General features: G+C 37.4%; 1 protein-coding gene across 1 annotated transcript; it reads left to right on the forward strand.

Annotated features, from left to right (window-relative positions):
* The first annotated feature begins 13,279 nt into the window (after window positions 1–13,279).
* On the forward strand, window positions 13,280–14,218 carry LOC140163765 (lengsin-like). The gene has a single exon (XM_072187080.1). The coding sequence runs from the start codon at window positions 13,280–13,282 to the stop codon at window positions 14,216–14,218; it is 939 nt and encodes a 312-aa protein (XP_072043181.1).
* The last annotated feature ends 887 nt before the right edge of the window (window positions 14,219–15,105 follow it).

A 15,105-nucleotide genomic window follows, 5' to 3' on the forward strand; every position in this document is an offset into this window, starting at 1 on the left:
GGGAAAGTTAAAAAGGGGGAAATATTTGAAAAGGGGAAAGCATTTCGCAAAAGGGGAAAACTAAAATGTGGGGATATGAATTATAAAAGGGGGAGTTTGGCGGAGATCAGACACCGTATAATGGGTCTGTTTTGTGCTCCGAATTTCCCGGGTCCTAATCTATATTATGTACAGTTAATTATATTTCAGTTGTAGGTTTACCGGGAAGTAGTGGCTATGGGTAATGTTTGCTCCCCGATTTACTCAAGCCCTAATATTATATTATATACTGTTAAATAGCTTTCAGTGGTATGTTTACCGGGAAGTAGTAGCTAATGGGTCTGTTTTGCGCTCCGATTTTCCCCGGTCCTAATATATATTATGTACAGTTAATTATTTTTCAGTGGTAGCTTTACCGGGAAGGTATTATTACTCGGGTATATCATAAAGGCCTATATTATATTATGTTAAAGTAGCCTTCAGTGGTAGTTTTACCGGGAGGTATTGGCTATGAGTATTTTGTCTCAGGTCTAAAGATATTTATCAAATTATGTGATGTAAATGATCAGTACTTCAAACTATTGCATTTATGTAGAAATATCGGTAATATGTGTATTGAATAAATGGTCCTCTCTGAGGGCAGACAAAGATCGCACATTTTAGTCCAAGTTTGGAAATTCTCTGTCTTGGGGGGTAATTAAGGGGTACTACACTCCTGGTCAATTTCGTGCCTATTTTTGCATTTTTCTCAATAATTATAGCGCCTTGGTGACAAGTACGATATGTATATTATTAGGGCAAGGACTACAACTACTGCACTGAAAATTCAGCAACTCAAAGGCAAGTAGTTATTGATTTATTGATCAAATATTGGTTTTTCCTCATTTCAATCGAGACTGCACAGTGAATGAAAGACGTTGTTTGGACTGTTTAGTGTTTGGCAAAACACTGCTGGAGTTATATACCATAAAGATATACCTGTAGATCCTATCCTTGTACAAAATCATGTCGGTTAAGCATCTCAAGAAAGGTAAGGCGTGGCGTCAATGTCGTATTATTTTAACGTTTATTAAGGGCTGGGGTATGAACGTTTGGACAGTATTTATTTTGGGACATCAGAGCACATCAGACATATCGAATTGCATTCTGAATACGAAGAATGTCATTCTGATATCAAATAATTTTGATTTTTGAAATTCGCAATTTAATACACATTTTATGGCAAATCATTAAAAATTGATATTTTTGATATTTAACAGTACTCGAAGTAAACTTTATAAATCTGATGATTTATACTTAAAGTGTATGTAGGTGGGATGAAAAGCCGACGATCAATTGAAAATTTTGACCTTTCGTATTGAAGATATGGATTTTTTCCCCAAACACCAAAAAAATTAGGTCTTTTGGGGAAAAATCCATATCTTCAATATGAAAGGTCAAAATTTTCAATTGACCGTCGGCTTTTTCCTCCCAGCTACATACACTTTTAAGAATATATCATTAGATTTATATAATTTACTTCGAGGACTGTTATATATCAAAATTTGTGATTTTCAAAAAATGAAAATTATTTGATATCAGAAAGACATGCTTCGTATTCAGAATGCAATTCGATAGGTCTGAGGTACTCTCATGTCCCACAAAAAATACTGTCGAAACGCAATAAACGCTCATTCTAGATCCCTTAAGACAAATAAAGCTGACACACAAAAGGAATTGCATGGGTTCTATAAAGGATATCCCAAAGGTTGAAGAGGTGTCATTTCTGCCACATGTCATGTGCATGATTTTTCTCGGGGGGGGGGGGGGCTTTCAAATCTTTCGTTTTGACTATAGAAAAATTATCAAATTCGTGATTTCTCCCCTTTTTGTCTGTCACCCTGGGTGAGTAATAGCCTATTGTTAACCCAAGTTTTTTTAACCAACACCTTTCGTCTACCGACGGCCTTACATGAACCGACGGCCATGACCGGCCCCCTGCCCCCCGGCTACGCCACTGCACACACATGACCGACCGACCACACGCACATAAGGAACTCGCGATCGCGTCGATTTGACTTTTTATCTTTCTTTTTTTATTTTTTTATTTCCAAGCCCAAAAATTATATGGTATTTACGATTCTAAAAATCAAAACGAGAAAGATTTTTAATTTTTTTTCGCAAAATGAAGGAAAATTTTCCGGAAAACGCATGTGAATTTTTCATTCTTTATTGAAATGTGTACAAAAGTGAAAAGTTGAAGCCCAAAATTGGCACTTTCCTTAATTTTCAGTGCTTTGAAATTCATGGGAGTAAAAAATATGGCCAATTTCGTACATATTAAATGATATTATTTTTCACCCCCCCGAAAACCCCCCCACCATGCCCCCCCATAATTTGTCTATAAGGCTAATGAAAGTCGATTCCTTGTTTACCGTTACCCTACTCCGCTCAAAACCAATTGCTGGCCAAATATTTCATTATTTTGAATAAAATGTTGATTTCTAACAAACTTTATGTGTACATACACTACAAAAAAATAATTGTGATTTTAAAACAAAAGATAGCCGTTTTAAATATATCATTAATCTCTTTCTGTTGATTTTCAGGGATTTTCTGCAGTAGGGGGTAGGAGCATTTTATACGGTTAATAATGAATTAATAATGAATACCTACTCACTTCTCTGTCCCGCACTTTTGATCGCTCTGATCTCATCCGGTAAAAATATTGTGAAACTTTTGATAATAGTTGTACAATCATCTTCATGTGGTTGTAAACTACATCTGTAAACTACAAACAGTGATTTATCACATATACATGGGTAGTTATAAACCAATTTGGTTTACACGTGTAACAGATGCAATAATGAAATGGTATGAATAAATGAACTAGAGCGATAACCGCACCATAGCTGAACCATGTGGCTTCGTCAGTATATTGTGGTAGGCCTATATCACTGTCACCGGAGTCTGTAATGGACATAATCTCGAAATGCTACAAAGGTATGACCGCCCGAGTGGTGTTAACGAAAGAGGAAAAGTAAAGAATATAAAATAAACTAGAGCAACTGTGCCCTTTGCAAGGGCACGAGGTAAGTTAGGCGGATGACTGTGACAATCTGATCAAGCAGCAATACTGTGCAGGATAGTATTAATTTTAATAAGACTGTTTCATTAATTGCCGTTTTAGTATACCTTGGTCGTGAGAAGCTGGCATTTTGAAAACTTGACTTTTGACCTCTGTATTACCCCCTTAATGACCTTAAATGAATTTTAAAATATTTAAAACATGTTAAGAATGTCATAAGGATCGTTGCATTTAAATTTCAGCTCAATTGAAGCATTTTGAAAACTTGACCTTTGACCCCTTTATTGCCCCTTAATGACCTTAAATTAATTGTAAAATATTTTCAACATGTTTAGAATGTCATAAGGATCATTGCGTTTAAATTTCAGCTTAATCGGAGCATTTTGGAAAACTTGACCTTTGACCCCTTTATGACCCCTTAATGACCTTAAATGAATCTTAAAATGTTTTTAAAATGTTTAGAATGTCATAAAGATCATTGCATATAAATTTCAGCTCAATTGGAGCATTTTGAAAAACTTGACCTTTGACCCTTTTTGACCCCTTAATGACCTTAAATGAATTTGAAAATATTTTTTAAATGTTTAGAATGTCATAAGGATCATTGCATTTAAATTTCAGCTGAATTGGATCATTTTGAGAACCTTGACCTTTGACCCCTTTATGACGTAAATAAATTTTAAATGTTTTAAATGAAAAATATCTGTTGCAATTTTCGGATTTGCCGTAAAGTAATTCTAGTTCATCCAAGTTGTAAAACAATTATTTCTTTTAATACAAACACATTCCTTGGTAAGACAACAAAAATTCACAACATTCTCTAAAATAACGGAAAATATCAGTAGATATTTTAAGGTAACACTGAATTTCAGGAGATATTCTAAAATATTTTTTTTAGGATAATTTGCGTTATCGATCAAGTTACATAGGGCCTATAATGGATGTATGGACGAGAAATAGGCCCTAGTATTGTTATGTATATTAAATCGATACATTCTTTTGATATCACAACGGAACTCTTGATAATCATGATAATGATAACTGAAAACTCGATGCTATCATCCAGGCGGCGGATGACATGATCTTTAATAATTATGATGGAATGTTCTTTCGGTATACGTGGTAATGGCCCGGGTAATGGCATCTCGTATATCATAGGCCTACTCTATTTACTTGTGGGCCTACTCTATTTGATTGTGCTCTTGGAGCATAAAATGCGCTCCTACATGTAGATACTCTGAAATGTTAATTTTGGCTTCTGGAGCACAATCCACAGACTATTATGTGCATTTGAGTGGAGCGCTAAAGAAAAAAGTGCAATGTAGTACCAGGCGGCGGATGACATGATCGAGCCGGCAACTCGTGAAACCGCCCGGCCGTATGGCATTTTCCATATAGTCGGTTAGTTTTGTGGGGTTCATTATCGAACCCCAACGGTTTTAGCTTGTATTTATATTATTTATCAACATAGGCCTATTTGTTTGTGATATTTCAAGCGTTTTAAAATTTCAAAATAATCCCATTCAATTTACACGGTTGACGATGAAATTTACTGAATTTAGGGACTGCATGTCATACACCACCTGCTATCATCAGTGCCACAGCGATATTTCCCTACCCAAAAAATAGCGCCATCTCTTGATTTACGGATATTTTTGACGGCTATATTTTGAGGCGTTTCCGAAACATCCCGAGTAATTGAACTATGCAAAACTATCGTTCAACCACTTTTAAAACAAAACCATTCATGTAGAAGATCATTTTACAACTCTTGTATTCCCAAGAATACATACTGTTTATTGTAGAAAATAAATGGATTGATATTTGAATAGATTCAAGCAATTTCCGAAGGGCTATTTTGATAAAATTTTCATCAAAGGCCAATATGATGATGACATTTTGTATTCCAATTTTACAATATTTTTCGAGTTTTGTTGAGAATTTTGGAAGTTTTCTGGGGTGTATGCAAGTACAATGCACACATACATGCATATGACATCTTCCGCCTTTTAGCGGATTTTTCCGCCTTCAACCATCAATTTGGCCATATCTTCGGATTTTATCGGACCTGTCTTTTACTACATATTCCATGCCTCGGCATGCTTTCGGATGTATTACAGTACACAGACATACTTGAACAAGTAGAGGTTAATAGAAGCGAGTTTCAGTTTGCAGTTAAGTACCGAATAATAGCATGGAATGTAAATATACCTCATGGTATCAGTTAAACTCTAAAGTTCCTAGAGCGATTTTTATAAACTCATCACAAGAATACTCTGTTAGCAATATGAACAAAAGAGTAAATCCGAGTATTCATGAAACCAGCATGGTAGCCCTCATGATAAATGCCTGGTATTGTCTCTTGAACATGCTCTGGTCGTGCTTGGTACAACCTTGAAATAAAGTACAATGCAGTCTTGGGTTCGAGTCCAGTAGAGAAATAATAATTTGGTACATGGTCCATAGATGAAATATCGCTGTGAGTGCCCTGACACTGAATAATTTGCATGGCAAAATGACCCGTCTCCTCCGCAGCCAATTTGGTTTCGGTCCATCGAAATCAAGCTGGCCACGGAGCACACCGACATCGCCTGGCTAATAATTATTTGGTGCAGCAGAGACACTAAAATGAATACACAGGATCGATACACGTGAATTGCTATGCACGATTTTGATATCAGACGAAAATCTTCGGATACCGGGTTAGAAAATGATGAATATCTCCCGTAAATGATTTTTTCTCAAGAAACCAGATGTGGTCTCATACACTTGAAGATACGTGTTGAACAGATATGATAGTCGTTAGTTTGCGCTTTGAGAAACGGCCGTGAGTCTTGAACTCAAAATCTGACCAAAATCGCTAATTTTATATATTGCGTTGGTCCTGTATGGACTACAGCGCGCAACCTATAATCTGCACTCACTATACAGTGTAGGCAGTATGACCATTGACCGCAATGTCGTATACAAGCTTACTCTCACAGCGAGAAATCAATTACCCGGCTATTGTCAGTAGCCTTAGTCAGGTCACTTGGCTAATTATATGCGTCTCATAAGGTCGGAATAAAATGACCTTTCGTGGCTGTGGATTCAACCTACCATGGCGATTTCTACCATGGAGATATCGGGGCGATGCCACTGTGCGGAGGAGACTACTCTCCTTTGTGTTTGTTCATTTGTGTATGGAGAGCCTTTCTTGGAGTCCGTAATGACTTAGGCTACGCTCTCAGCTAGAGTCCGACGCTGCATTGTACTAGAAATACCTTTTCTGTGAAATCGCTATAGAGCCAACCGGGAACACGTATTCGTTTTGAAAATATAGCCGTTAAAATTAGTATCACCCTTGTGGCCCCCGTGCAGTGGAAAACCTTAGTCTTTCATTAAAAAGAAATGAAAATTAAAAAAAACACGGATCTACCTGTGCACCTATAAATTGGGCACAGCAATTTGTCTCAAATATGAATGAATTTTAAGAAACATACGGGATATGATGAACATTGACCTGACGCCATGATAGTAGGATCTACTAGTCGTTTTATATACAATGTACAGCCTGTCTAAAAAAAATTGTGCAAGTGAAAAGCGCCCTCTTTGGCAATTAGAAAATACCGTTGTGACAAAATGCTTACATCAACGTCACGGGCGCAGTCTTAGCTCTCAAATGACGTTTGTTCTGTTCAATTTGCTCGTTCCAATTATGTTTATTTAACAACGAAAGGGTAAAATCACAATTGAATACCTGAGTGGAAGAAGGGCCCAACTCCATTTTTTTACAAAAATGAGTTAGACCCACCATTTTATTGCCAGCAGACTGTTCTTCCTTGTGTGTGAAAGATGAGCCAAAATCCACTCTCTAAATAGTCTTCCACGTACACTTAATCATGGTTTTCATGGAAGAAAGGCCCAACTCCATGGAGTTGGGCCCTTCTTCCACAAATATTGGATTAAATTGGAATTTTGTTCATCCATGAAATCTGCTTTTCACTACAATAAAAAAATGTCCCTAACATATTACATGCTTCTACTTGCGCAATTAATGGACAATTACCGAATTTCTGTAGCTATTTATAACACATCTGCTTACGGAACTGGTACTAGCAGTATATTAGTGCAAGAAGGGCCCAACTCCATCTCGTATTAAGACCTGTACCGTTGCCATGGAAACATCATACATAATTTCGAATGTATGTAATATTATATGTTCATGTAATAAAGGTCCCCTGAAGATGAAAACATTCTGTCTATAAAACTTTTCCAAATATTAAGTTTTTTCTTAATATCTCAAAAACAGTTTTGATGGAGTTGGGCCCTTCTTCCACTCAGGTATTCAATTGTGCCACTTTTACCAGGGAAGAGAGCTGTACATGTAAGTCAATGACAGCTGATGTTGATGCGTCTAATGCACTCCCCTTTCGGGGCGCATGCATTAGACGCATCATTATCAACACGCGTGCATTATTTTATCTAATATCTCTCCCAACAAGTAATACGCGTTCATTAACCTATAACATGTATAAGTGGGCAATATTTTTTTGTCTTTTAACATGTCTTAAGTGACTAAGAGAACAGTATTTACCATCATCGACATTCACATGCAGAACAGCAGAATGTGAAATCCATTTTTACAGCAGAATGTGAAATACTTATTTATCTCTTTTAAGTGGAAAAAGAGAATCATCATTCCTGCATCATGATAAAACAGTCAAAACAGTCAAAAAATGTTGTATTGTGTAATTGATGCATTCTTTTAATTTCACGAAGGAACTCTTGATAAACTTGATGCTATCACTGTTACAGGTAAAGCCCTCTTCCCTAGTAAAAGTGGCACAATTGTGATTTTAACCTTTCGTCTTTAACTAAACATATCTCGAGATTAAAATAAGCAAATTGAACAGAACGGCATTTGAGAGCCAAGACTACATCCTTGACTTTGATGTAAGCATTATTTCCCAACGGTATTTTCTAATTGCCAGAGAGGGCGCTTTTCACTTGCACAATTTTTTTTGAGACAGGCTGTATATGCCGTATTGTCATAATACCAATATTTGTCATAATATATAATGAGTAATATTTAGCAACGTAAATGTGCAGTTCATATGCACAAACGAATACTGATCTTTATGATATTCAGGTTTTTGTACATCACATATAACATGTCACATAGGAGGTCATACGTGTTGACCGTCATCTATTGTATTTGTTCAACTGTGTATGGAGAGGAGAAACGCCATTAAACGCCATTAAAACTCCATCAGTATTAGGGCGTAGTTCAGTGAACTCACCGGATTGCTATTCCAAGTACTTTGATAATACAGATAATATGTATTAACGGGTCGAGGCGATTGCATTGAGTATTCATAACCGTTACGTAATCAATCGATAGTGCGGACACTTTTCATTTGCAAACCACCAAAATTCGTGATCTTTTAGCGTTGGAAAAGAAACCACGTGAATAGAGTGCCCTCTCAAGAATAGGTTCTCTGTGCTATCATTGATTTACATGTACAGTCCTTCTTGCCGTTGTAGCTGGACGGTGACCATGCATTATATGGTGAATGATAAAAGGTTGTCTGGTACGTTATTTTGGTAAGCTTTACCGGGGGCTGGAGGTAAAATATAATCTCCCCAAGTGAGCTATTTCCCGGGAGTTAGTTCACCGCCGCACACCGTCATCATCCCTATATGTTCGTGTTAAAAATTGCCGTGGTAGTACGATAAATCCTCACGTTTTTCAACAACTACGCATGGTGATTTTGTTTGAGATAGGCCGTGCGACTCAGGCTATGCATACAATTTGAGATTTTGAGAGCCGGCCACACTGTTTCTATTCTATGTTTTACGATTTTCGCATGATCAGTATATGGCTGGCCGTAACCGCCACAACGTGGAGCTGCTACGCGTAGCTTACTTTTCGCTTCGCGGAGCTAAATTGACCAATCATGTTAGATCTTTTCATTACGCGGAGCCAGTTGATGCATCATCGTTCCGAGAGAGAAAACTCTTGCCAAAATTAATGTTTACTATGTGGATTTTAAATGAATCGAATGTAAATAAACCACCAACAGTTGTACAGGATCAATACCATTGTTTGATTAGTGTATAGTCAATGTTACCTTGCATGCATGTGCCATGTGTGTGGCGTGTTTGTTTGTTTGTCTACTGTGTCAGGCCAGGATCACTGACACCCACGGTACTGATACTGTCATACTATCACGGTGATCATATTGTTGAATGTTGTTGACTTTAAAATAATCATGATGCAGTCATGTCTACAGTAGAATTCACCACGACCTTTGAAGGACTTAAACCCCATTAAAAGCTATTAAACCAAGATAACACTCAATGAAAACAGCTCAACTATGTTACATCAGATCTTCTCTGGTTAAATACACACTGCACTTGTGTCTGTTTTACCTGTGCAATGAACAATGAGCTGGTATTATAGTTTCAGTTGGGTGAATGATTATAATCATATGAGTAATGAAAAACTCTAACATGATTGGTCAATTTGGCTCCACGGAACAAAAAGTCAGCTACGCGTAGCAGCTCCACGTTGTGGCGGTTGCGGCCTACCATATCAGTATCCCATATGATATTTCTATTGTAAGAAAATTTTATTTGTTGTCACGTAAATCACAGGTTTCGTTTAAATGTACTAACTGGAAATTAAATGTACTAATTAGTGAGGACCGGTATTTTGCTGTGGATATGTTTAACTGCAATTTTGATGTAAAAAATTTGAAATCCTGGGTAAAAATTTTGATAATATTTAACTCTTTGAGAAAATTATTTTATAAAGGAATGCTGGTAAAACTAGGTGCAATACAATGTACATTATTGACACACTATCACGCTCTTTATCTTCGTCAATAATAGAATAATCGATTTCAATCGAATTGAATGCATGAGTTTGTAGTTGACTACTGAGCGACCTAAGCGATCGATTGCTAGCCAATCAGATAGAACTCCTTTTCTTGCGTTCAGTGAAATACCACTCGCCTGTCGCTCACTACCACTCGCCCGTCGCTCACCAACGGAGTATTAAATTTATATTTATCGTATAGGACGTCGACGGTGTGCGCCGGTCGCCCCCAATAAAATGTTTGACACCATACTAGAGCGTGTTTTAGCTCGAGATACTCTAGCTAAAATACAGGTTTACATTTACTATCTTACATTATCTGGCGTGTTTCTACAGGCGCTCCGTGAAAGTTTCCGCTAAATGGATACCGGTCCCAGGTAGCCCTAGAACTCTGGCCATAGTATCCGTTTTTACTTCTACTAGGGCCAGAGGCACTTACATTGAAAAATTTGTTGGAGATGCTTGAACGATCTAGTACAAAAAATGATAGCATTTCAATGCTTGATCGAGGTCACTAATTAACATGATAAAACCCACTTGAGAACACACAATCGCCGGTCATTTCTAAAGATGCATTTATACTCAATCGCTTTTGGAGAAACCTGAATCGCACGCATGGTCAGTGTACTAAATCGCCGTCGTATTTGCCTGCTGAGCATGCGCATGATTCGCTGTTTTTCAAAAGCGACACCATCTGTCGGTCAACGTTCTCTAAAATTGCACACATAACTTAATTGTGTAGTTAGCGACAATGATTCAGTCTGGGTATAAACACAGCTTTACACAATGACTAATTTACATAGGCACAAAAGACCGTGTTCATGTACCGTTACTCAGCCAAACATGGCAGAGTAGGTCCCGGATCTTCTGTACATGTTCCTATCTCCTCAACGTTATACCTTTCCAACAAGGAAAGAGATACGAAAGGCGAACGTCTAGTCCCAGGTATAAATTTATCCAAAGCTTCAATACCAATAGGCCATCAGCGGAACTTAGTACTAGTATTTTTGAGGACTCTTCTGGTTTCGTTCTCTTCCTGTCTTATGTTTCATTTTAGAATATTCCTCTTCATGTCATTCATAGCCAGTTTTTGTGTCAGTTCCTGAAGAACTCAGTTCCTGGAGAACTGACACCTTCTAATACAGGTTTGACGAATACGATCATGTGACAAATCGAATCTGTGACGTCAATATTGATATCGATATCAATTAGGCTGTTCCAGTTAAATTACATACCAATTGGACCCTTTGCACTTGATTTTTAGTTTCCTGTTTACCGCGCGCGTCCTAAATTGGAACCGCGTGAAATAATTAATCATTTGTTTCGATTTTATTATTTGGTATAATCCGCTGAGAAATCAACATTTCCCTGTGCACTTAGTCCATGAATTGATCCTGATTTGCATTGTCGTATAGAGTTATTTTTTGTACACAACAGGGATGTTACTATTGTTAACTAAATGAAGCATACTTTTGCTTTTATCTTTCTTTGTCCTTAATTAGAAATTAGGTGATTTAATTAATATAATTCTTTGTTTCAGCGACCCTGGGGTAAACAGACAAACAAAAACATGGGTCAAAATCCTTCAATTTCTGTGAAAATTGAACAAAAAGTACCCAAATCTCTACATTTTACATGTATATCTCCCTGTGTTATAGACAAATTTTATACGTCACATTTAAAATGACTTATAAATTGCCTTATGCTATAATGGGGTCTTATACATTTGTATTATGTGAGCTTTGTTTGGATGCCTTTGGCTTCCAGGTTAGTTTCTCGGAGCTGGTGAGGTGTATTGGGGTGTAACTTGGTAGGGTGGTGGTAAGTGGCTGCCCTAAGACTTGATGCAATTTTTTGGCAAAATATGCAAATTAGCTACCTAATTTGCATATTTAACTTAAAATTTTTTTTTGGTTGTTTTTTTTGCCATTTCGAAGAACTGGTGAGGCGTATAGGGATGTAACTTGATGAGGTTGTGGTAAGCGGCAGTCGTAAGATCCGATGCGATTTTTGTCGCAAGATATGCAAATTAGTCACCACGTTTGCCTATTTTTTTTATTTGTCGAAATGCTTTTGGCCATTTTTCGGAACTGGTGAGACATATAGAAATGTAATTTGGTGGGGTGATGGTTAAGAGCAGTCTTAAGATCAGATGCTATTTTTGTCACAAAATATGCAAATCAGCCACCTCATTTCCTTTTTTTCTATTTTTAAAAACGCTATTTGCCATTTTTCGGAACTGGTAGGGGGTATATAGATGTAACTTGGTAGGGTGGTAGTAAAGAGGCAGTCTTAAGATCCCACGTGATTTTGTCGCAAAATATTCAAATTAGCCACCTCATTTGCATATTTGTTTATTTTTTAAAAGGCTTTTTACCATTTTTTGGAACTGGTGAGGCGTATAGAGATTTAACTTGGTGGGATGGTCATGATGGTGGTTAGGGGCAGTCTTAAGATCCCATGTAATTTTTGTCGCAAAATATGCCAATTAACTACCTCATTTGCATATTGTTTGATTTTTCAAAACGCTTTTTGTCATTTTTCGGAACTGGTGAGATTTATAGAGATGTAACTTGGAGGGATGGCGGTAAAGGGCAGTCTTAAGATCCCGTGTGATTTTTGTCGCAAAATATGCAAATTAGCTACCTCATTTGCATATTTTGTATTTTTAAAAACGTTTTTAGCTAGAATAGAAGGCTGACGCTGCGCCAAAACACGTATGTAAGTGTATAATTATTTAATGATAAATGAACTACCACTAAATGTTCCTGTCAGTGATGCAGTGCATTACATTCAAATAATAATTACATTGTAAATTGACACCAATTTTTTTCAGGAATATCTTGTTTATACATTTATTATTCAAAACCTGATTCAGTATTAATTTTCTTATTTTATTGTATTTTATTTTTCATTTGCAAACAGACAAACAGGAAAGATAAAAAATGGACCTGGAGAAAGTGTTGATATCGATAAAGCAAAATAACATTGACTTTGTTCGGTTTGAAATCGCTGACCAATATGGTGTTGCACGTTGCAAAACTATTCCATCTAAACACTTTAAAGAAAACTCCAAACAAGGCCACAGTTTTGCAAGCGTTGCGTTTGTAGCTTTCGACCCGGAAGGTCATTTCATACCAGGAACAGGATATGCTGAAGAGAAAAATTTCGGCGATGCGGTCTGCTTCCCGGATTTGGATACTTTCGCTGTACTTCCATGGTGCAAGAATACCGGTCGCGTACTTCTTGATGCATGCATTGATGGAAAACCAGTCACGGGATTCCCTCGGGAGGTGGCAAAGGCACAGGTCCAAAGATTGTCAGAGTTGGGATATTCTCTTCTTTTAGCTCATGAGCATGAATTCTCTTTAATGGACAAAGACACTCATAAGCCTGCATTTGAGACATATCAGTGGAACGCTACATCGCGATCTAGTTTCAATTTGGATTTCACTCAACAAATTGGCCATGATCTTCCTATAGCTGGAGTTGATATTGAGAGTATCGAAACTGAGTCTGATCCGGGACAGATGGAAATAACATACAAACCAGCTTTCGGTATTCGAGCTGCAGATAATGCACACACCTACAAGACAGCTATCAAGGAAATTGCGTATCAGCACAATTATAAAGCACAATTTATGACCAAACCAAAGCCTGATTCGCTGTACGGCAATAGAGACCGGTGTAATGGAGCACATTTGAATCATTCACTTTGGGATGCAGATGGTAAGACTGCCTTGTTCTATGATGCGTCCTCTTCCACAGGTCTCTCCACTGTAGCTCAGCACTGGATGGCAGGTATTCTTGCGCATGCTCCTGCAATGACCCTTCTTCATTCTCCAACTATTAACTGCCTTGGCCGTCACCGAATGGGGTCAATAATGACACCGAAAAACGCGACTTGGGGGTTTGACAACCGATCCTGTCTACTACGAGTGAAGGTGGCTGGCCAAACTAGCACCTATATCGAGGATCGTCTTGGATCCAGTGCTGGAAGTCCGTATCTTAGTCTTGCTGGATTGATAATTGCAGGAATTGATGGAATTCAGCGGCAACTTCCACTTCCTAGGCCAATCACTGGGTCTGCCTTTGAAGAAAATAATCTACCTCCTGGAACCAGTCGACTACCAGACACTATGAAAGACGCAATCCAGGCATTCCTAGAGGATAAGGTGGTCACTGAAGCGCTTGGAAGTGATTTTGTGAAAGCTTTCATCGCTGCTAAGATGCATGAGATGCAATGTGAAGAGAATGCTAAAGCAAAAGGAGATGAACACTGGGAACAAAACTATTATGCATTTCTATAGACAAAAATTTCATCTGTCTTTCACCACGAATTGTGTTTTAAAAGCACGTGTTGTTACTTATTATTGTATAAAGTTGATCGTCTCTTGACTCGTATTATACAGAAAATCAGTTTCATAAATTTCCAAACGAGTTCTTAATCTGTCCTGTTTGTGTAGTGCATTAAAAGATTAATCGTCGACCGTATCACATACTGACGTATTTGCAAAATACGCATTTAGAAAATCGAACTTGAAAATCTAGCGATTTTCATTTGCTGCATAATCTTGATTAAAATCTTATTGTCGATTAAAACCAGTTTAACAGTAATACAAATATACCATATTTTCAATATTATTCACTTATCACTATCAGAGCATAACTTATTCTGCCAAGAAATCAACATTAAATAAAATACGCCACTATGTGAAAAGGACTAATGTTAATTTCGCCGTTCAAATGACAAATACGTCACGCAAATACGTCAGTATGTGACAGTTGCGCAAATACGTCAGTATGTGAAAAGGACAAAACAGCAATTTTGCCGTGCATTGACAGAGTCGCACAAATACGTCAGTATGTGAAACGGCAAATTCTTCAAATTGCAGATACGATATACTGGACTTGCGCAGTATAGGGGATCGGCAAATACTTCGTTATGTGATGCAGACAGGTTTTGTAAATACGACATAATTAAATTAATTAATATCTTACTACTTAAGCCACTTTGAGGCACGATTTTTGGTGAATATATAGAGTAGAACATAACAAACTAACATACCAATTCTTTCAAAAATGTTAAAAATGTCGAATACGTCAGTATGTGATACGGCCGATTTATAAAAGCCAGGTATTGTTTTTTAATGCTCACCAGAACCTATTCTACCACCCGAATTACACAGAAGGTGTA

This window comes from Amphiura filiformis, chromosome 11 (assembly GCF_039555335.1).
Source record: "Amphiura filiformis chromosome 11, Afil_fr2py, whole genome shotgun sequence".
Classification (NCBI taxonomy): domain Eukaryota; kingdom Metazoa; phylum Echinodermata; class Ophiuroidea; order Amphilepidida; family Amphiuridae; genus Amphiura; species Amphiura filiformis.

What these genes read in the sequence shown, in the direction of transcription:
- LOC140163765 (XM_072187080.1), top strand. Translation starts at nt 13,280, where the DNA reads ATGGACAAAGACACTCATAAGCCTGCATTTGAGACATATCAGTGGAAC.